Source organism: Plasmodium malariae (genome assembly GCF_900090045.1).
Source record: "Plasmodium malariae genome assembly, chromosome: 3".
In the NCBI taxonomy this organism is placed as follows: Eukaryota; Apicomplexa; class Aconoidasida; order Haemosporida; family Plasmodiidae; genus Plasmodium; species Plasmodium malariae.
The window spans coordinates 715,736-738,965 of NC_041777.1; the positions used below are offsets into that span (position 1 = coordinate 715,736).

General features: G+C 27.1%; 2 protein-coding genes across 2 annotated transcripts; both read right to left on the minus strand.

Annotated features, from left to right (window-relative positions):
• Positions 1 to 245: 245 nt before the first annotated feature.
• PmUG01_03024400 (thioredoxin, putative) lies at positions 246 to 2,615 on the minus strand (the record flags this gene model as incomplete). Its single annotated transcript, XM_029008875.1, has 8 exons — positions 246 to 293; positions 451 to 597; positions 864 to 927; positions 1,058 to 1,152; positions 1,291 to 1,351; positions 1,468 to 1,565; positions 1,728 to 1,847; positions 1,944 to 2,615. 8 exons carry the CDS (start codon positions 2,613 to 2,615, stop codon positions 246 to 248), a joined length of 1,305 nt encoding a protein of 434 aa, XP_028859458.1.
• Positions 2,616 to 3,966: 1,351 nt separating this feature from the next.
• PmUG01_03024500 (dynein heavy chain, putative) lies at positions 3,967 to 23,139 on the minus strand (the record flags this gene model as incomplete). Its single annotated transcript, XM_029008876.1, has 11 exons — positions 3,967 to 4,076; positions 4,212 to 4,542; positions 5,120 to 17,456; positions 17,693 to 18,009; positions 18,210 to 18,344; positions 18,479 to 18,763; positions 19,264 to 19,813; positions 20,283 to 21,088; positions 21,328 to 22,412; positions 22,657 to 22,759; positions 23,065 to 23,139. 11 exons carry the CDS (start codon positions 23,137 to 23,139, stop codon positions 3,967 to 3,969), a joined length of 16,134 nt encoding a protein of 5,377 aa, XP_028859459.1.
• Positions 23,140 to 23,230: the final 91 nt, after the last annotated feature.

Sequence of the window (23,230 nt, forward strand, 5' to 3'; positions counted from 1 at the left end):
TCAATTTTAAAATGTGTGTACTATTCCCCCAATAATAAAAAAAAAAAAAAAAAAAAGACAAAGTTTGTTTCTTTTAGCTATTAAATTCCAAAACTGAAATATTATTCTGACATGTAAATAAATGCGCGTTTCCATATTGCTTATTTTTCATGAACATTTTTTTTTTTTAATAAATTTTTTTTTTTATGTGCATAATTTCTTCTAAAAAATAAGAAGAAAATTCTGAACAAGCAATAGTACTTAGTTCATGTCATATTTTTTTTTTCTTCATCAATTAATTCTTTAGCCATCATCTGATGTACAAAAAAAAAAAAAAAAAAAAATATACAGATATAAATACTAAAAACAATTGTGTGCACACTGTATAAGCATTTTACTTCAACTTCAAGTTTGTACATATATATGTAAATATGTACACATATATATATATATATATGGTTACAAACTTACCATAGCTACTACAAAACAACTCTTCTCCGCTTCATTTATTTTCTCTTTCATGTAACTTAAGCTGTCCTCAATTAAATCATTTCTTCCTGTGTCTTCTTCTATAAGAGCCGTTAATACTTCATTATAAATGGTATCATCATCGGTGTTCTTGAAAAAAAAAAATTGTAACGTAACATATGCATGTGTATTATACATATATACATACAGACATATATACACACATACATACACATATATATTCATGCATAACTGCGTTAATGTACAGGAGAAGCGTGAAACTTAATATCACACAATGAAAAATAGACGTAATTAAAATAAAGGAAATAGGAAACACTTAAAAAAAACTATAACATGAGTAACAGTAGTAGCATATATAACACTTGCAACATAGGTATATTGCGGGTAATTCATACACTTGATATATCCTTTATGTGCCTTTTTATGAGCATATTTTCTATAATTTTGGACTCTGTCATCCTAGGAAAGTAAAAGGTACCAAATTAGAATGTTCAGCATTTTTCGATATATATATACATGCGCATAGATATAAACATATACGCGGTTCGTACATGTAAAAAATTGTGTAACATATTTAACAAAGACATACCACATGGTCAAATATCCAAATTGATGCATTCTTTCATGGATTAAATCTGCCTTAGCTAGCATTTGTTCTTTAATATTTTTAGGCGATTTAATAATCTGCAATATCAAGTACAGATTTAAAGAAAAACAAAAATGAACATATATATATATATATACAGATATATGCATAAATATATATATATATTATAGAGAGAAATAATAAAGCAAAAAAGTGCGCATAAAATAAGAACTTACTTGATCGATTTTGTTGATGATGTCATTAGGCTTATATTCATCCAGCTTATTTCCCTTTCCACTATGAATTGAAGAGAAATAAAAAGTATGTATATATATACGCATATATGTATATGTGCATACAAGTAGACGTACATAAGGTGGTCTCAAAAATTAAAAAATTATAAAATACGATACTTGTGATAAAATAAAAATGTTGGGGTTCCCCTACAAACAATCATATTTGGAGCATAATCATTTTTCTCTATATTATATTTCTTCAGCTTTAGTTGAATCTACAACGGTGGCAATTAGCAAAAAAAAAGAAACAGTTAAAATTAATTACATTTATCTGTCATAATTAATCAAATTAAAAGGTATATAATTTATAAAATAAAATTTTAACACGAAATGGGAAAAAACAACTTTGAAAAAACAAATGTATAGAAAATATTTACGTTGTTCTCCTTGAATAATTTATGTAAAGTGTTTATAAAAGGCTTGTACAAAAAGCATAAGAAGCACGTATTTTCAAATAAAACCAAGATTATTTCGTTTTTCTTTGAGTCCTCAATGATCTATAAGGAAGAAGTGTTTACATACATATGTATAAAGTTCATATGTGCAGCTAGCTATAAAGTTTTTTTTTTTTTTTTTTTTTTTTTCTGACATACCTCCTTCTCAAACGTGTCATGCGTTACACAAATTGGGAAATTTCCATTATTTCCTTCATTAATTTTTTCATAATCTTCACTAACAGGTGTAAAAAAAGGTTCAAATATATCTTCGATAAAATTACTTGCTAGCTCTTGTTTTGTTATGTTTCTTCTTCTCCTTCCTTTATAAAGATAACAAGCGTACTCCTTGCTTTCTTCATTATATGTGTAAAGGAAATTGATATTTTTTATATTGAGTTTTTCAATTTCATTTTTTATTTCTTGAATATTTTTTTTTTCTTCATTTAATTTATTCTTATCTAACACAAACAATACGATGTTGTCCATGTTATCAAAAATATCATCCGTTATTTCTTTCATTTCATTTAGGAAATTGGTTACATTTCTTTTTTCTTTCCATATTAAACTGCCATATCCAAACACACCAGTAAGAAGTAAAGTAAGTAAGTATATTTTTCTCCTTTTACTACTTGATATACTTTTATTGTCGAAGTTAACATAACTTCTTGCTATAAGTTTATGTATATTTTTATCGAAATTTATTTTTTCATTTTTATTTCTGGTAACACAATTTTCTGTTTTATTATAAATACAATTAAAATGGAGAAAGTTTCTCTTACTGTTTGCAAATATTCGCTTTTGTCTGTTGAGCCTTAGTATATTATTCATTTCTTTATTTTATGGAAGAAGTTATTTTATCCTTTCCTCATGAATACACATGTGCATACATACATACGTACATATATATACATAAATGTAGGTATAACTCAAAGGGATGTATTTAAAAATAGGCGCATATATGTTTCACATTTAAAGCAATACGTAATTTTCAAACAACATAATCATTATGGAAAATTCTCCCTTGCGTACTGCATTATGTAGCGGAAAACTATATTTATTCTTAAATTGTTAATTTAGTAACCTTTTTTAATTTAGTAACATTTTTTAATTCCTTCTTAACCTTTTGACATTTTTTTTTTCACGAATACTCGCTAAATTATTATGTGGAATTTCCTTTTTTGAGACTTGCATTAAAGAGAAGCATTTTTTTATTACTTAATATTATTATGTATAGAAATGAAATACATATATTAACTGTTTTAAAATAAATTCATGAAATGTTAAAAATAGGAACGTTATTGATATATTAATTTTTAAATTCACATTCTTTCATTTTATTTTTTACGTTGTTTTCGTTTCATCTATTGTTTCATCTTTTTTTTTAACAATTTTTTTTTTTTTTTTTTCAATTTCTTTTGCGTTAAATGTAAAGGGAGTTTTGTACATAACGAGATTTTTAAAATACTAATTATGTTTAATGAAAAAAAATAATAATAACATATATATATATATATATATATACGTATATGCATATATTTTTTCATAAAATATATTACCATTTTTTTGAGGACATTGTTAATATATCTATGCTGTTACATGCCCACGTTAAAATAACACACAGTGTAGTATAACATATTCATCTACATAATATAGGAATTGGTGAAATTTTAAATATGAGGTAATAAATTTGTAGCTCTATTATAAACGAAATAAAGGTGCTAATAGTTGAAAGGGAATTTTTTTTTTTATTTAAACCTGTACATTTATTTTAAATCTCATAATTTATTATAGAATATATATATTTTAGTAAGAGCTACTTAAAACTAACTTTACATTTAAGCCTTATGCTGTGATGTTTTCCTTTTTCTTTTCTTTTTTTACATATATATTTAAAAAAAAAAAAAAAACATAACATTACACAGGTAAACGTTTATATATTAAAATATGTAAATGAATGGAAAAAATACTTTGAATCATTTAATAGTAGCATATTACAACCTGGAAAAACCGCATGTACATAATATTATGAACGTGACTTATATTTAAAATGGATACATAGGTACCTCTTTCTTTAGTAGTGAATGCATATTTGTTGGGCTGTATGCTATCCTGTGTGTTAGCCTGTATGTAAGTTTGCTTGTTTGTTCGTTCGTTCGTTTGTTTGTTTTTTTTAGTATTTTCATTTTAGTATTAATACACCGGATACATTTCGCTCGATCCACTTTTCTTTTTTCTCCTTTGAATTTATCTTTAAGTAAAATATGGGCTCGTTGTTATTTATTGTATTATCTGAGGGGTAATAAGAAGGGGTTAGGTACATGTTGTTAGCCCACATGTAAGTTTGCACATTGCACAAATGTGTATACTGCACAAACGCGTAAATTATGTAAACTCCATTGCTGACGTGCATGCATAAATTTTTACCTGTTTTGTGTATGTTTTTATATATGGGACATTTGAAGATATGGCAATTAAATTTTGGTTTCCTGCTTTTAAGGTCAGGCTTTTTTTTAGTAATGAAATATATTTTTATGTAAGGCATAGGTGAATACAGTTGTTTATTTGTTGACTCTTTTATTGATAAATTTGTTATATCAAAAATAGCTCCTTCGATGTACATCCCACCAACAAAATAGCTGTCTTCTTTTATATCTTCTTCAAGAAAATATGTGGAAATTTCATATTTTAATTTTATGTTATTCGCATCAATTTTTATTTCTTTGCTAAATTTTTCTCTTATGGCAAGCATTAAACTCTGCAAAGGAGTGAAGGCAAATACGTAGGTTCATATATATACATGCTGCATTAAAATGAAAATGAGGATAAAACTATATGGTAGCATAGTGGTGTGTGTGTATGCAAGTGAGTAGAAGTATACAAAGAAGTTCAGTCAAAAAGGATATAGATAAAATGTCCAAGCACAATGATGTTGTGCGCTATGCTATGTAGTTAGTACTAGACAGAGATAAAAAAAGTAGAGGAAACTATATAGATACAACAAAAATGGAACAGCGATACGGGTAATGTGATGAAAGAGAAATGTGGCATGTATGGGGTGTAAAAATGAAATGGTATGTATGTATGTATGTATGTATGTATGTATGTATGTATGTATGTATGTATGTATGTATGTATGTATGTATGTATGTATGTATATATATATATATGTATGTATTTTTTTATTTTTTTTTTTCCCCCTTTTATAATGCCTTTCACAAAAGTGTGCACTTAACTATACACGTTTGTATGTACGGATGTGCTCATGTACTTATGCATGTGTGTATGCGCGATTGCAAGCACTCATAACAAACTTCTATCAGTGAACAATTTACCTTGGGAGAAATAAAGGCAGCCAGATTAAAGACTTTATTGTCCAAATTGCCTATGTACTTATTTATGTAAGAAATTTTTAACTTTATTAATTTTGCAAAATGAAATATTTGTAGACTGGAAAAAAAGGAATTGGCTATCCATTTTCTGGGTATACATAAGTTCATTAAAGAGTTATAAGTATGACTAATATTTTTAAAATTAATTTTTCCTTTAAAAAAATTAATTATATTAGTTAAGTCATCATAAATAATTCTTAACAAATTATTATATTTATCTGCTTCCATTTTTAAAAATGTTATAATAGAACAATTTAAATTATTTAAAAATAAATTATTTAGTTCATTCGAGTCTATAAAAGGTGGTAGAATATTTCTTAGTATATCTATAATAATTAAAATATGGACATCGGTTTTATCTTTCTGCACATTATTACACTCTAGGCGTTCTAAATTTTTTAAAATTTTCAAATTGTAATTTTTTAAATATAAAACGTTGAGCGACGGGTGTAGATTAAATATAGAAAAGTCTGTAATAAATTGTAATGATTTTATATATCGTAAAAATATATTTTTATTTGAACTATGAGGACAATAATAGTAACTGTTAAACTTATACTCGTTATTAGAATATATTACCTTTTCACTTATGTACTTTTTTAAAATGATGTTAAAACATTTTTGATCGTTAGGATCTATTATTATACCGCCATATATTATATTTCCAATTAAATATATTAATAAATCCATATCTATATTTTTATTATTAAAAAACTTGCATATATTAGCTTTAGATAATTTTAATTCTATATCTGTAAATTCGTAGCTATTGTTAAATCCTTTATTCTTAAATTTGTTTCTCTCTTGTATTAAAGCATGAAAAAAGCACAAGCTGAAATTTAACTTGTTTATTAAAATGTTTTCATTCTCGTTTCTTTTTATTCTTTTTTTATTATTTCTAGCCAAATTATTGTCGTACGTACAATCCCCATATCCGTCATACGCTTCATCAGCTTCATCCCCCTCTTCCGCATCTTCCGCATTTTCCGCATCTTCCGCATTTTCCGCATCTTCCGCATTTTCCACATCCTCCGCATTTTCAACATCTTCCTCATCTGCCGCTTCCTTCTCCTCTACTTCCTCCGCTTCCTCCTCTTGTGCCATGTTCGAGTATATATTAAGAAGTGATGTCTTCAAATTATACACATTCTCAAAAGTTACCTTTACACACAATTTTAACAAATAACATGGAAAGGATTGGACAGAACTGGTACCTATCCATATCCTAAATTCTGGGTTGGAATATTGAATATTGCAAATTTCTATATATTTTTCTATTTCTAAAATTAGGTGAATATTTAGATGAGCATTTTCTATAAGTACCCAGAAACCATTTTTAATAGCATCATTTAATATATTAATTAAATTGGTTTTGTCATTTTTATTATATATTATTAGGTTATTTCTACCTGTAATTTTTTCACTTAAGAGCATAATTTCACTTGCTATGTTTAGACGATGTTCAGCTAATATTAAAATTAATTTATTATTTGATGAGTGTTCATAACATTTATATAAATCTTTAGGATATGCTTGTGAAGTTATATTCAAATATGTGTCTACATAATTATTCATATTTAATTTTAAAATATCAAATCGGAAAATTTTATAAATTATTAATTTTTCAAAACTTGTCAACAAATTTTTTATATCTTTATGCTGTAAAATGGTATGATCTGATTTAATAGTTCTAAAAATATGTTCATATTCATTAAATACCTTTTTAAAAAATATATAATATTTTTCTTTTTTTATTAATTTTTTTACACTTATATATTCTTTCATACTTAACCATGATAATTCTTTTGTATCAAAATCAAAAACATATTTCATAATATATTCCTTCATGTTTTTTTCTTTCCTTTCTATAATCGCATTATCTTCAAAAGAGTTCATGAAATCATCTTTTTCATTTTTTTTCGGTAACAACAAATATTCAATGTTGTCCCTTTTCAAACTTCCGCTGGTTCGTGTGCCACGATGCACACCACGATGCATGCTACGATTCAAGCTATAATTCGAGCTGCTGTTTCGTTCTCCCTCCTGATCTACTTCCCTATGCACTTCACAACCATCTACCGCTTCACCTCTGTCAGACTCGAGGCTATGCAGAGATACACCATCAAATGGTTGATTGTACTGTTCTTCTTTTCCATCTCCTCCTTCTTCACTCTCTTCATCTAAATCCTCACAAGAACTTGTCCCTTCGTTTTCTGACCACCTTTTTATTGCGCTCTTGTTATGATGATCTATCTCACTAATGCTGTGTTGCATATCCCGCTTCATCCCCCTGAGATGCCCCTTCTTTTGCACCATCCTAACAACCTCATTTTTGGCACCTGCGTTCGGGGGATATTCGTCATATATAAAAAAGTAGTAGTCGTCATACTCTATTTCTCGTTTGTAAATGTTTAACATACAGACTAAGTAAAAGAAAAAGATATGCTGGTGCTTTTCTGATAATGTCCTAGCAACTTCAAAATGAATTTTTCGTGTGAAAATATTTAGAATATTTTTTTTTCTCTTATCTAATAATTTATTTTGTTCTGATTTATCTATACTTATATTTAATATATGTACAAATGAAAGAATAGAAAAATTGTAAAAAGGATTTAATGCCACCAGACCATTAATACAATGGTACGTTACTGCTATATGTTCTGATATGCTCATATAATTCTTCCTAATTTTAATAATTTCTTTTTTATTAATTTTAAACTCTTTAATTTTTTTTTTATTTTCTTGGAATAAGTTGTTCGTCTTTTCAAAAGTAATAACAATATCATCATCACTTAAGATGTCATCCTTAAAATTTAAAATGTGTAATATTTCCTTTTCCTTATCCATCAGCTGATTGTTCAAATCATGTATATGATGAATCAGTGCTGTCCTATTTTCAATGAAACTCTTGGACATTTTCTCTATCAGACTTTCTAAAAAATACTCTTCTAAAATTTTCAAATTTATATTGAAGTCTATTAGGTTTAGATAGTTCTGAGTACTATCGTCAAAATATTTGTTTCCGTATACAATAAAATAGATGTTGAAGCAATTGTCGACTGGTATTATTTTGTTGTTAAAATTTACGCAGTTGTTTTTTACACTATTTGTACCACTTGCACTAGTTGCATTGTCTGTCCTATTCTCATTATTTGTGCCACTTGCACTTGTCGCACTATCTGCCTTATCCGTTCTATTTGCATTACTTGCACTAGTTGCATTATTTGTAGGCATGCCCTCATTTATGGTATTACTCAGCTCCTCTGCGTCTTTGGTATCCGCATCATGGTTGAGTATTATGGAGTTGTTCAAATTGTTTTTTTTGTTTTCACAGAATAGAGAAGCAGCACTATCTGCTTTATTCCTCTCCCTTTCGAAATTAAACAAACTTTTACTAATTTTGTAATTAAAAAGAGAAGAAAATAATATTTTTGCATCATCATCATAATGTGTGAATAGAATAATATTTCCAAGCTGCATGTATTTTTCGATTTTTTCAATAAAATTAAAGCTGTTATTTCGTAATATTTCTACATCTTTTTTTTTATGATATAGATTTTTAAGGAAATTGGTAGCTATAAAATGAGGGTCAATTAATAGGTTATATTTAATACTGTTGTTCATTATAACCACATTTTCAAAATAGTATTTGCTGTTAGTTAAACCATATGCCATCCATTTTTCTAAATTAATTTTTGATTCTAACAAGTTGTGGATAGATATATTTCTAGTATATTTTATATCAAATGAACTTAAAATTTTTTGAATTTTTAATTTTGTGATAACCCTATATTCATAGGAAAAATAGGAATAATAATTTACAAGAGAAGATACAATAATACAATCACCCATAAGTAAATCTCTTTTTTTTTTAAAATAATTTTTTTTTTTATTCCATTTAGCTTCTTGTTCTAAAACACAAGACAAAATAATTTTCGATCGTTTTATTTTCTGTTTTATATTTTCTATCTTTTGAACCAGTTCATTTTGTTTAATAGTAATTTCTTCCTTTTCTTTCTCAATTCTTGCTAAATTTTTGTTTACAAAGTCTAATTCTCCTTTACATATCTCTAGGTAATTTAGTTCTTTATTAATTTCTTTTTCTAAAACTATCATTTCTTCCTTTTTTGGTTGTAATTCTTTGTTAATAATAAAATAGTGATAAATGGCTAGTATCCATTGACACATGGTTTCACATGCTTTGGATGCTTTTCTCACAAACTTTGGATTAAAATTTTTGTTTTTAATAAGAGGTGAAATTTTTACTATCATTTCTTCTTCAATAGAATTTTTGTCATAGTGTTTTAATTTATCTAAAAATAATTTAGAATCTCTAAAAATGGTTTTCTGTGCTAATACCCAATAGTTTAAAGTCTTCGGTCTGATCATTTTCCCTTGTAAATATTTTTCATCTTCTTTTAGAAAAGTTAAAATACATTGTATAACCATTACAACAATAGCTGGTGGGTTTACAAAAGCCTTCAATTCTCGTAAATGCTCTACTTTTAATTTATTTAAATTATTTAAGGAATCATTTAATAGATCAAAACTTTTTGATATTTCTTCATTTACATTATTTTTTAAGTTAGTAATGTTCCTTATCTTAATTTTCATTTCATTTTCCTTCTTCTTAATTTCTGCTTGTTTTATATAAGCTTCTTTTGTCTCTCTTTCTATTTCGTTTACTTTTTTTTTCATCTCAATATTGGTACTATTTAGTACTGGTTGCATATTTAATAAATAGTTTTTCATTAACTTTATGTCTTGTTCACATTTGTGTAATTTACCTAAAGCCTTGCTATACAGATCTACGTTTCTATCAAACTCTGTTTTTTTTAAATTAAAAAAATAGTCAAAATAGTGAAGCAAATGAAGATATTTATTTGAATTTATGCATACATATATTTGTTTTTCTTCATAATATTTTTTTGATAGCAAAACTATCTCTTTATGAATTCTAATAAGTATTTTGTTCTCTATAATATGCTCCAAATGTTTACACTCCTCTTCACGATTTGTCATTTCAATATCTACTTCATGTAGTGCTTCACCATTGGACCTCTTTCCAATGCCACGCGCTTTATAAATATCCAATTCATCACTATGTACCAAAGGTTCCCCCGGAAGAGCTATTTTATCACTTGTAATATTAGAATTTTCCAAATTTTTGTTAAGTTTATCCTTACCCTCACTTTCGTTAGTAACACCTGCTTTGTTCATAACATCATTTGCATCATCAGTGTGTTTTTCACTGACTTCTTTGTTACTATCCCGTTCGTCCGTCTGGTCTTTTGCCTTCTCAATTTGGGAAGCCCCGTCGTTTTCAATGCTCAGTTTGTTTCCACCTTGCTCGGTAACGCCATTCGTATCGTAAGTAGCCTTTTTCTTTTTCGTGTTGTCTTCCGCATCTGCCACGTTTACCGCTTCGACTGATTCGACAGTTTCAACTGATTCAACTACTTCTACCGCATTCTGCGCAAAGTTGAGGGCCTGCTTCAAACCTGCACGCTCATCTTTGAAAAAGTTTTTCGTTATTATGTGCAGGCCTTCATTGGTGTCCTCCTCAAAATAAATCAAGTACGAATTTTTTAAAATATAGGGATACTTTAAAAGTTGATCAGCGGAACTGAGGGATATATTCAGGCTTACATGAAAATTCTTGCGTATAGTCTTTTTATAAATATTATAAATATTCGTTAAATTTCTGACTACATGTTCCCCCTCACATTTATTTTTACATTCATTGTAAATTTTTTTTAAATTTTCTTCATTGTATAAGAGATAACTATCACTATAATTATAAATATTGTTTAAATTTTCTAGAATAAAATTAAGATTATCATTTTCATCTTTTAGATAGTATACACATGGTTTTTCATATATACCACAATCAAATAAGCATCTTTTAATTTCTTCTTTAAAAACTTTCTTTTTACTATTTTTATTTAATTCAGAGATGACTAAAGTTTTGTTTATTATAAATGCACAGATTTTATTTACATTTTTTTTAATACTATCATTTATACCTATAGATAAGATATGAGAATTTTCTGTCATAAATGTTTTTGTTATTTTACATATATATATTAATATATTATCGAATAGTATCAAATTAATCTTTTCATTATTACTATAATCAGAAATATACGAATGGATACAATTGTACAGGTCATTTATATCCTGAACTTGTTCATACACATTTTGATATAAATTTAAAAAGTTACAAAAAAGTATATTATCATATCGATCAGATACATTTTCAAATTCATCCTTAAAATATTTTTTAAAATTACTTATAATTATATCTGTACATAATTTTTTGTTCTTCTTTGATTTTAAACTTTCCACATACAGAGATTTATTTTCGTGTAAGAAAAACAATAAAATTTGTTCCTTTCGGATATTTATATTTTTTGATAAATAAAATATATATTTGAAAACATTTTTAATATGATTTATATTAAAAAAATGTAAAAACAATTCTTCTTTTTTTTCCTCATCATAGGTATATTTCATTTCTTTAAGTGATTTATATATATCTATTTGCATATCAATTAAATGGCTTGCTAGGCTTTTGATATTTATATCATATACACTAAATAAGTTTTTCAAATAGCTAAAAAAGATATTAAATATTTCTTTATAATTATAATTATTATAATAAATTATATTGAAATTGTTGTATAGTCTACTATTTACACTGTTAGTATACGCATTGTTCATAGTTGCAAGACACGTTAAATCTTCTACATATTTTAAATTTAGATGTTCATCTACAAAAAATTTATAATTAAATAACATACGCATAAATTCATGGGCTGATAAATAATGACTTCTCTCAAAGGATCTAATATCCGTTTCAATGTTTATATCATCAATATAAAACATACATATTTTATTATTTGTTGTCCCATAATAATTACTTCTTCTTTTTGTTAACTTAGATTCTATGTAATTTCTAACATGTTTACTTGTTGTACTTAATGAAAAATAAAAATCAACAGTAAAAAATTTATCCTTTGCAATTACTTTGTTCAAATAATAATCCACTGTTAACGATTTACCTATATTACTGCAACCTGCTATTATTATATTCTTTTTATTTTTCATAAATATGTCTATATTATATAACATCGAAATGTGCTTCTTTTGTTTTATCATCACATCTGTATTGTTATTCATATATTCATCTATTGACGTAAATTTATTTCCCCTGTTATTTAAATGACTCAAGATATTTTTCTGATAGTTGAAGTAAAAGTTGAACAGGTTCACTTCAAACTCCGAGTAGTTCCCTTTTCTTTTTCCCCTTCCTCCTTTGGCCCTTGCATTTGATGAACTCTTATCCGCTTCTTTCCGCTCCTCAGGTGAGAACTTCTCTCCATCGCTACTTCCCTTATTGCCGCCATTATCCCTACTACCTACGTTTCCATCATTCTTGAGCCTGTTTATCCCTGTTTCCCCTCTCTCCACCTCCGCTGAGTCGGTTAAATTGTAAACATCGTTATAGTAGTTAACATTATGAAGGATGTCGTATATATTTTCGGTATCGTATTTATTCAAATATTTACTTTTTCTTCCCCCTACATCCTTCTGTGATGTGCCTTTTTCGGTCTCTTTGACCCTCCTGCATCTTTTATGCTTTCTTTTCAGATATCTACAATCCTCACTTACGTTCGAATCCGAGCTGTAGTTTCCGTATGACTTGGAAAATAATGAACCATTGGATGCATCTCCTACATTTATATCATAATTTTTGTACAGATTTGTACACCTTTTGTAATTTTTTAAGTAATAATCATATATGCTATTTATGCTTTCGTAGTACTTCCCAATGTTTCTATTTTTCTCGTTGTATATGTCTATGTCCGAGTCATGACAGCTTTCTTCACTGCTTTCTACACTACTTACTTCACTTATTTCTACGCTGTCTGATTCACGGTTATCCGCTTCATACGAACCACCATTTAGTTTATCTTCGTCTTTATCGTGCAGTTTCTCACCAATTGCCTTGTTCAACTGCGAGCTATTAATTTTTTCCCTGTCTTGTTCATATATTTCTTCATTTATCTGACCATTCTCATTTGCACTCAAGTCTCTCTGCAGTTTTGTGACCTCTCCTATCTGGACTCCATTATTATTAACATTGTTAATAACTTTCTTTTTTCCAAAGTTGTGCACAATCTGTTCTGCTATATCTTTCTCTGTTACATATTTCTCTTCCACTTCTATATCTACTACTTCCGTCCTTGCCATTTCTTCACCCACGTCTTTAACATTTTTGTCCTTGGAAGAATCCATTATACTACATTGTAGCTCGTTCAGTACCAACTTCTGGTGATTAGGCGAAGAGGATGCAGCTTCTACATCAGTGTTAGTGCTATTATTGAGCTCACGAATGTCTATTATTCTTCCTTCTAATGTTTCAAAAGTTAACTTCAGATTATATTTTAAAATATTTCTACACAAAAAATCGTTAAATATTTTACGTCCTCTTTTATATGTGTTCGATCCGACAGTCCAGATTAACGAATAGATAAAAATGGATGTAATGTACTTTTGAAAACTTTCTTTTTTATTAGTATCATTGATTTCAAATAGGCAATAAGAGAATAAACTATCTAAGCATTTAATAAAAGAGATACAATAATAATATTCGTTAAATGTATACACAAATAAATTATTAACACAAATAAACAACAAGGATTTGTAAAAAAAGACCATAAATAAATTTAATAATATATGTTTATGGATTGTATCAAAATTGTTCGACAATGTATTTATATATGAACATATATAAGAAGCAATACTTAAATCATAATTATTTAAAATTATCAATCCGCATCTACTTATGGTAGCCATTGTAATATGTTTTAAATTATTTGTTTCCATTATAAAACGAGTATGATTATGAATTGGTATGATATCACATTTAGAAAGACATAAAATTTTAGATTCATCTAAAACTGAATTTAAATTTTCTATCCATATAGAATGCAAATAACAATCAAAATAAATAATGTTTAAATAATTATCATTATTATAATTAGAATTAATTTCTAATATTTTTTTCGTTAAAATGCCATGAACCCATTTATTCGAAACCTCTTCATAAAAACCTAGCATATCCATTTCTCTTACAACATTTGCATTAATAATATAATCATTCATTTTTCTTTTTATTATTTCCCTATCATTAATTGTATTTATTGTTCTATTTAATATTTTGTATGAAGTTGTTTTGGACAAGGGGTATGATAAAAATAAGACACCTGTGTGAAACTTTATCATGTTATACAGTTGAATCAGTTTACTTACATATCTCTCAGTGCACACATAATTTAACTCTAGCATCTTTTTTTTTAACATGCATTTTAAATAATCTTCAACCATTTCTTTTTTACATAAAAAGGATTTCTTCCCTTTTCCGTTTTCCCCTTTTGCGGAGTTGACCATATTATCATCAGCTAAGACTATCTTGTTGGTCGTCTTCCTGCTTCCACCTTTGCTAGTATAGTTTCCACTATCCTCCAAAATGTTTATTTCTGTCTTTCCACTTACCTCTTTTGAACTTTCCATCTTATCGTTCTTTATGTATGCCCTAAATTTTGCGGTTCCCTCTCCCCCTTTCTTATCATATAAACTTTTCATTTTTTCTTCCACTTCTGCAGATACATTTTTCTCCTTTTCGATTTTGCCTTCACTTAAAGGTTTGATATTGTCTGCTTCTTTTTCTCTTTCTTCCTTAGCATCATAATGTGTAGATAATACATGTCCACATCCATCCCCCTTGTTGATTTTCTCCTCAGCATTGTTCGCTGTTCCCCTTTCATCATTCATATTGGAATAAAAGCTTCTTACATACATCATTATACTGTTGTCATCGTTTCTATTACTAGACAGGATGTACTTTATGTCGACCGTAGTCTCCTCCTTAGTACAAGTTCTCAAAGATTGATTGTAGGTATATAATTCGTAAAATATATTTTTCAATATGTTCAGAAAAAGATATATGTCGTTTTTCACAATAGATGGCATAATACACTCAATGATGGCAATAAACAAAAATTTGTACTCATAAAAAATGTTTTCATATCTGTCGTTACTTCTATAGTGAGCGCCTCCGGCGCTGTCATTATCCTTATCTACGATGATTTTACCCATGACGTGAGTTACTTTTTTCACTGTTCTTAAATCATACTTATAATGCTTCTGATTACTTAAGTTATGCTCGCATAATTCAAACAACAAAATAATTTTTTTTGCCAAAATTTTGCTATATTTGTATCCCTTGGAATAGAGCATCACTTCTACAATGGTAAAAAAATCTGGTTTAACAAAATTAAAAAATCTGAATAATGCTTTAATGTTATTTGGTAGTACACTTCTACCTTTATAAAAAGGGTTAATTATAATAAAAATATTAAATTCTTCGTTGATTTTTATATATTTTCCTTCGAAAAAAAAGAGCGAGTTTTTTTTTGCACCTATTGTACCTTTTACGCTTTTCTTTTTGGACAAGCCACCACCGCTGTCCATGTAATTTTTAACGCCATCATAACTTCCATTATTGTTTTTGTTATTATTCCCCATTTCAGCTCCACTATCATACACGTAGTTACCCTTTCCCCTCATGTACTTTTCCAACCCATCACCAGGATCATACACTGAGCTATTCCTTACAAAATTCTCTTCATTTGAAATCATGTTTAAGTCATTTTTTCCCCCTTCCCCAAGCTCCACCTCTTTTTGTTTTGTCTTCATATTATTCATAACAAACTTCTTAGATTTTGCATTAAATAAATTACACAGCTGTTGAGCTAGAACACTCAACGCTTCAATTGTTATTCTATTAAATTCATCAAAACAGAAAAAGATGCCATTTGTTGCTATGCCGAAAAATAAATTTTTTAAAAAATCAAAATTTATATTACTACTACAATTATACACAAAATAAAATTTCCCGACAAATTTTGAAAAATATTTTGTTGTTTCTGTTTTCCCAGTACCTGCAAAACCAACTGAACATACACCCAATTTCGAACTATATGAATGTAAAATGGATATAAAATATTTATTTATTAGATTTGTTAAAATAATTTTATTATCATTATGAATATACTCATATCCATATATGTATAATTCATTTAAATATTTGATATATAAATTTTTATTGCAGTAAAAATATTTCAACTGTATTAACCAGTTAAAATTATTTACATCGTTTACTCTTTTTTTAATTAATTCTTCTACTATATCTCTATTATGAACTAAAGATATTATTAACGTATGTAATAACACACTTTTTTTTTTGTCTACTTTATTTATTATATTGATGTATTCATACAACTCTTCATTTAATATCTTTTTATATTTATTTAAATTATTATATTTTAAAAAGAGCTCCACTAAATTGGACCAAAATAAATTCTTTATTATCAGTACAAACTGACTATTTTTATTTAAAGAAAATTTTATTTTTTTACTTATGTGTTCGTAATACTCCATTGGTAATGCACTCTTCTTGTGCTTTCCCCCCTTATCTCCCATGCTGCTTCTACCTAGTTCGCTACTTCTACCTGGATCTATGCTTCTCCCCAGATCACTGCTTCTATCGAGTTCATCGCTTCTATTCCGCCCTATCTGTTTTACATCTTTATCGTTTTCCATTCTATACCCGTTGTCATACATTAAGCTGTTGTCAGACGAAAAGGAACAAGAAGAATACGCGGAATCGTAATCGCAAGTTCTTCCTTCCGTGTAAGTTTTTATATCATTACTTTTCAAAAAGTCATCTTCTTTTATATCTATTAAATTTTTGTATTCTAGAATATTATTATATATTTGTTTCTTCACACTCAAAAACATTTCTTTCTCTACTTCAACCAAAATCTCTGTCATTTCTTTTTTTTCTATTTTTATTTCATTACATAAGATTAGTTCTTCTCCTCTCTGAGACTGAAAAGCAACGATATATCCATTCACAATAACTAGCTTATATATACTATTAAATATTTTAAATAAATAAGTATTTATCTGATCATTAATATTCGAAGATATCAAATTTATTAAATCATCAGTACTTAAGAAATAAAACCTATTAAAAATTTCTCTCTTTAAATCTAAATATTCATTTATACTTTTTAACAACATATTTAAGTTGTTATATAACTCTGTTAACTTTTCTTTTGTATCTTTTCTTGAACAAAATTTCTCCAGTCTTTTATCTTCTTCAATAATCTTGTACATGTTCAGAAAATTATTGTAAATTAATTTATACCTATAAGGAATGAGTGTACGGAGTAGTGGGGCAGGGGAAAAATAAAAAGACGAAGAAGAAGAAGAAGAAGAAGAAGAAATAAAAAAAAAAATAATAAAATAAAATAATAGAATATAAAAAAAAATTATTCACAGGCACGATATGGTAATATCTGTAGTGTGTAAACCAGTGCGTGCATTAAGACACATGAACATGCTTGTGTGTGTGTTCGTTTTTTTTTTTTTTTTTTTTCGTACTTTTTAGACTCATTGGTGAGCTGCTTCGTTATATCTGTTAGGACAAAAATTCTGCTCAAGTACAAAAACAAATTTTGACTTTTCCTTAACGTGTTAATAATACTATTAGCATTTATCATCATGTTCTGATTGTTAATTATATCGATGTGATAAATTTCGTAAATATTTATTATTAACAAATTCTGATTTAAAACTAAATTTTCTTCAATTTTTGTTAATATTTCATTTATATTGGAAATAATAGATATTTTATTATTCTCCTCTTGTTTCATTTGAAATTCGATCTTACTAAAATTGTTTTTTATTTTCCCCAAAAACTGAAAAGATGGAAAAATATATACATATATATATATATATATATATATATATATATATACATATGCACGTGTTCTTGTAGAAAGGCGTGAATATTCGATAACACGTATACATACAGAGACGTATGTATGTATATGTATATATACATATTTTACTTTTTTTTTGCCCTATTTTATTCAGTCAGGTTCGCTTTTCTCCTCACCTTTTCAATTGCGTTCTCCTTATTTGCCTTTTCACAAATGCTGATAATACTAGTGATTTTATTATTTATGTCTAGCTTCAGTAGCTCATTAAATGTTATGTTGTTAAAGTCGATGTTGTTCTTTTCATCAATGATCTGTGCAATCTATAAATCGTGGAGGGGCAACGCGCGCTGTGTATATTTGTGCGTACTTGTGTACGTATGTACGTATGTATTGCTGTACGCATATGCGGACAGTGCAAGACCTCCTTTTCCTTTTTTCCCTTTACCTGATCTTTATGCCTTTCCTTTATACTCGGTTTTCTTAGCGAAATTAGCAAGGATACATACGAACTGAAGAAGGCTAATTTCTCGTTCATTTTTTTGATTAGAGTATTTTTATTTTTATAATACTCATTAGCATGTTTGTTAATTTTATTCATATTTTTTAAAATCAAATTAAAGTCATCTTCTATTTTTTTATAATTTAAAGAATTTATTTTTTTGTCAAATCGTTCGTCCATAGCCTTTATGCTTTTATATATTAGCCAAAATATGTAATATAAGTTTAGTTCCTTAAAAAAAGGTAAATTTTATAATATGTATACAGGTATGCATCCTTAGAGCAGCTAACATTGTTAGTACCATTTTTACTTTTACTATCTTTTTAACAAGGTAAAATCATTATTTCAAAGGCATTCCTCTACGGTGTAAAACTGACTCAATACAGGCTACATACAGAATACTACAACTGTAGGACACACTGATAGGTATATTTTATTTTCCTCCCTTACATATTTTATTTTGTTTTAATTATATACATATATATATATTTTATATAATGTTATTACATGTGATATTTCATCCTACATTTAATTCTAGTATAGTCTAAATTATTGTAAGGGTACATTTACATTTTACTTGTATATGGTTTGTTCTACGTATTTAAGTATCGTATTAGTACAAATCTATATTGCCTTTTGACGCATGTACTCAGAAAAGCGAGTGTGCAAATATATATGTACATGCATATGCACGCATGAATGTATATGTGTGTACATTTTTTTCCCCTTACGTTTTGAATTTTCAGGAGTATAGAAAAATCAGATATTTCAATATTAAATAGCTTTTCTCGATAATTGATTTCTTTGGACTCTTTTATTAAGATAGTAAGCTGATTTTGCACAGTGAGAATAAATTTATTTATGCTCAAATAATTACTTTCATCATTGAAACTTTTTATTGATTGAACATTTTCCTTCATGTCAACAATACTACTCTGAAATTTTGATTCATCATTTATTAATTCTTCTAGTAGTACATTTTTTTGCTTACTAATATTTTCATTAACTTCTTTAACAATTTTTTCAATTTTACTAGGTCTATTTATAATTTTCCAATAAGATAAATAATCATCACTTGAAAATTTATAATTTAATTTATTTAAGGAGTTAAATAATATATTTATTTCTTTGATATCATGGGATACAAAATCAAGACTTTTCTTCATATCTTTTATGTATTCTTCCTTTTCATAAATTTCTTGAATTTTGCTTGTCTTCTTTTTTAGCCTTACAATGATAGAGTTGTAAAACATTAGATTCGACGTGTACTTTTCCTTATATCTGATGGGCATAATTCGCACGGGGAAGGGAGAAAAAAAGAAAGAAAGAAAGAAGGAAAGAATGTAAGCCATGAAAAGATACGAAATTAATGAAATCGATACGAAGTAAACGTTAATGAGCACAAATTTAGTGCAGTAGTATGGCGACCAGTCATACAAATAAAAATGTTATACATGATAGGGCAATAAAAAAAAAAAAAAAAAAAAAAAGTGCTACGATGTCCGTGGTTTGACAAAAATTACAAATTCATTGTACTCTTACTTTTACTTCACTACATTCATTTATAACAGTAAACATTTTTGATGTACTGTTTTTCACTCTTACGGGACGAACATTCTTTACATACGCGAATGTTCGTACGTACGTATGTGCGCACATCTGTCTGTATATATGTATGTATATATGCATATATTCACTCACATACGTATATGTGCACTTTTTTTTCTTTCTTTTTCTTTTTTTAAATTACCTCTGGACAATAATATTCGTCAGAGCCTTAATATAATTGTTAATTTCGTTTATAATGAAAAGTTTAATATCTTTAGACTTCACCAGGAATACACCTAAATTAATGGTATCCTCAACTGTTTCATTGATATTTTGTATTTTTTCCAAATTTTTATTTATGATATTTTGAATATGTTCCACGCTTGTATTTATGTCTATATTTTTAATAGCTTCATTGACATTAAAATTTAAAATGTCTGCATGCTTGTTAATTTTTGATAAATAATTATTTAAAACGAATTTTGATTCTTCAAACATATTTTTTACTTCATTTAATTTTTCACATATAAACATATCATTTTCTTTCATGGATTTATAAAATATAAACTTATCATTTTTGAATACTTGAGGTATGACTAACTTTTCTATTTTTTCTATTTGTTGATATTTAATTAAAGTAGAAAAAATTAAATCTTCAAATTTTTCATAAAAACATATAGGATTATTATCTAAAATAAATCTTGAATAGTCAAATTTTTTTGTTATATTGATGACAAATACTGGTATATACAGTTTGTTCCTTTTATAACTTTTCATGTTATGTGTAAAAATTTGGACAAAATCTTCAATATTATTTATTAACATTTCATTTATTTTTTTCTCGATCATAAGTTTTAATATGTTAAAAAATATTCGTATTTTTGTATATTTAAATGTTTCAATCGAAATGTCCTTCAAATTGTAGTTTCCTTTCGTACAATCCTTTAAGTTTTCCTCAATGGTGAATTTAATGTCATTCATCCATATGTTGTTTACAGTTTCGAACGACTGACAAAAGAAGAACAAGTGAGCGGATGCATAACGTGGTAAGAACATAACGAAGTAAAGAAATGAAGACATACATGCGTGGGAATATGGGCAAATAAATGGCTGTAACTGTAAAACATGGAAACAAGCAAAAGGGAGGGGAAGAGAAAAAATTCAAAGAGTGCATGCAATCATTTTTTTTTTTTTTTCTTGCTTGTTTGTTTCCTTTTCCTTTTCTCTTTCTCTTTTCTCTACTTTACCTTCAAAACGGACGTGTTTTGCAATTGGAAAAAATCGTTTAACTCAAAGGGACTAGAAATAGCTGTGTCAAATACAGATATTTTAATCAAGGCACATTTATTTATTATATCCAGAAAAGTTTTTATGACTTTTGTATTTTCTAGCAATACACATTGCTTAATAATATTTTTTTTATTTTCAAAATCATAGTTGTAATATTTTATTTCCTTTTTCTTTGTATCTCCCTTGTAGTAATTTTTTAGATTATTATTTAAAATACGTCGTCCTAACCATATATTACAGAAATCGTTTAAATTTTTTGTAATCGTTTCAATATTTTCACAGTTTTTTATATTTATATTATTTTCCATAATATCCTGCACATCATTCATTATACAATTGAAGTCTTTAAATGTACTGTCATTTTTTGAATAATATATTTTCTTTTTTAAGCTATTTGATTTATTCTTAATAGCATTAAATACTTTTTCTCCATATGCGATTGGATTTTCAGTAGTAAAAAAAAATTGAATTCTGTTAATTTCGAAAAACTCACTGGCTGTTTTTTTTTTTACTTTAAATAAATTAGATTCACTATTATAATCATATATATATATATCATCAAATGTACTTTCAAAAATGGTATTATTAAGTGATATTACACCTTTTGCCTTAAAAGGTACAATAAATTTTTCTTTTCCGTCTATATTATCATTGTCTACTTCTTTTAATTGCTTTTTCTTTTTTTTTCTTTTTTCTTCCTCTTCTTTTTCTTCTTTTATTTCCTTATTCCTTTCGAACTCATCTGTGTAATCTACTTCTTTTAACTCCTTTACTATTTCCTCTATGGTAAATATATCAAATGATGAATCTTCATAATTTATTATGTCAATCCACTTGGAATTTAGCTCTTCAGAATCAAGCAATTTTTTTTTCTCATTTAATACATCATAAATATTAATGCTCTTATATTTTTTCTTTATTTTTTCTATTGTAATAAATCTTGGTTCTCTTTCCCTTCTATTTTTGAACGGCACAAATAACTTGCATATTTTTTCCTTCGACGAAAAGTCTCTATCGTAAATTTCTTCTACCTTAAATATATCTGTATGGAGAACGATTTATAAATTTATTTGTTTTATTTTTTCTTTTTACATGATTTATTTTATTTTATTTTACTTTTCAGTTTTATTCTATTTTTTTTCCACTATTTTTTACATATAAGAAAATATAAAACAGGTAAAAAAAAAAAAAAATAGTAGTCCATGTATGCAGCAAAGAGTCAAGTGTTGTTCTGCGTCAGTTATACATTCTTTTATTTGTTCGTTCACGTATTCGTTCATTTTTACCCTCATTTTCATTTTTATCGTATGAAAAGTTTTGCGCTGATAAGTAGTTTTTTTCCTTATCCTTTTCTCTGGCTCTTTTTTTAGAGTTCGCTCTTAATAAATTCTGTAATTGCACATGGCGTGTTTTAATTATGCATTCATTTTTGAGGATAGGTGAAACGCCAAAATGGTGGATAACTTAGGCATACCGTATATACGTTTAAATACATTTAATACATACGTGTATACATATTTATCTATCCAATGCATATATGTCTGATCCTGCTACATGTAAAGCTTTTTATGTCCTGCTCTAAATTTAAAGTGTTACACTTTATTTGCATTAGATATTCGACATTTATTTTTCTAAAAAACGGACTATACACATATATATATATATATATATTCATACACATTTATTGTGTTTACTTTTAAATTTTCCGAATGGCAGAAAATGTTTGATAAAAATACATTTTGCTTAATCTCAATATTTTTTGAAGTCATCTTAACTTCATTTTTACGTAGATTTTGTCCTGATTTAGACTTATAAAAAAAAAAAAAAAAAAAGTGTAAAATTATATTATAGTTATAAAAT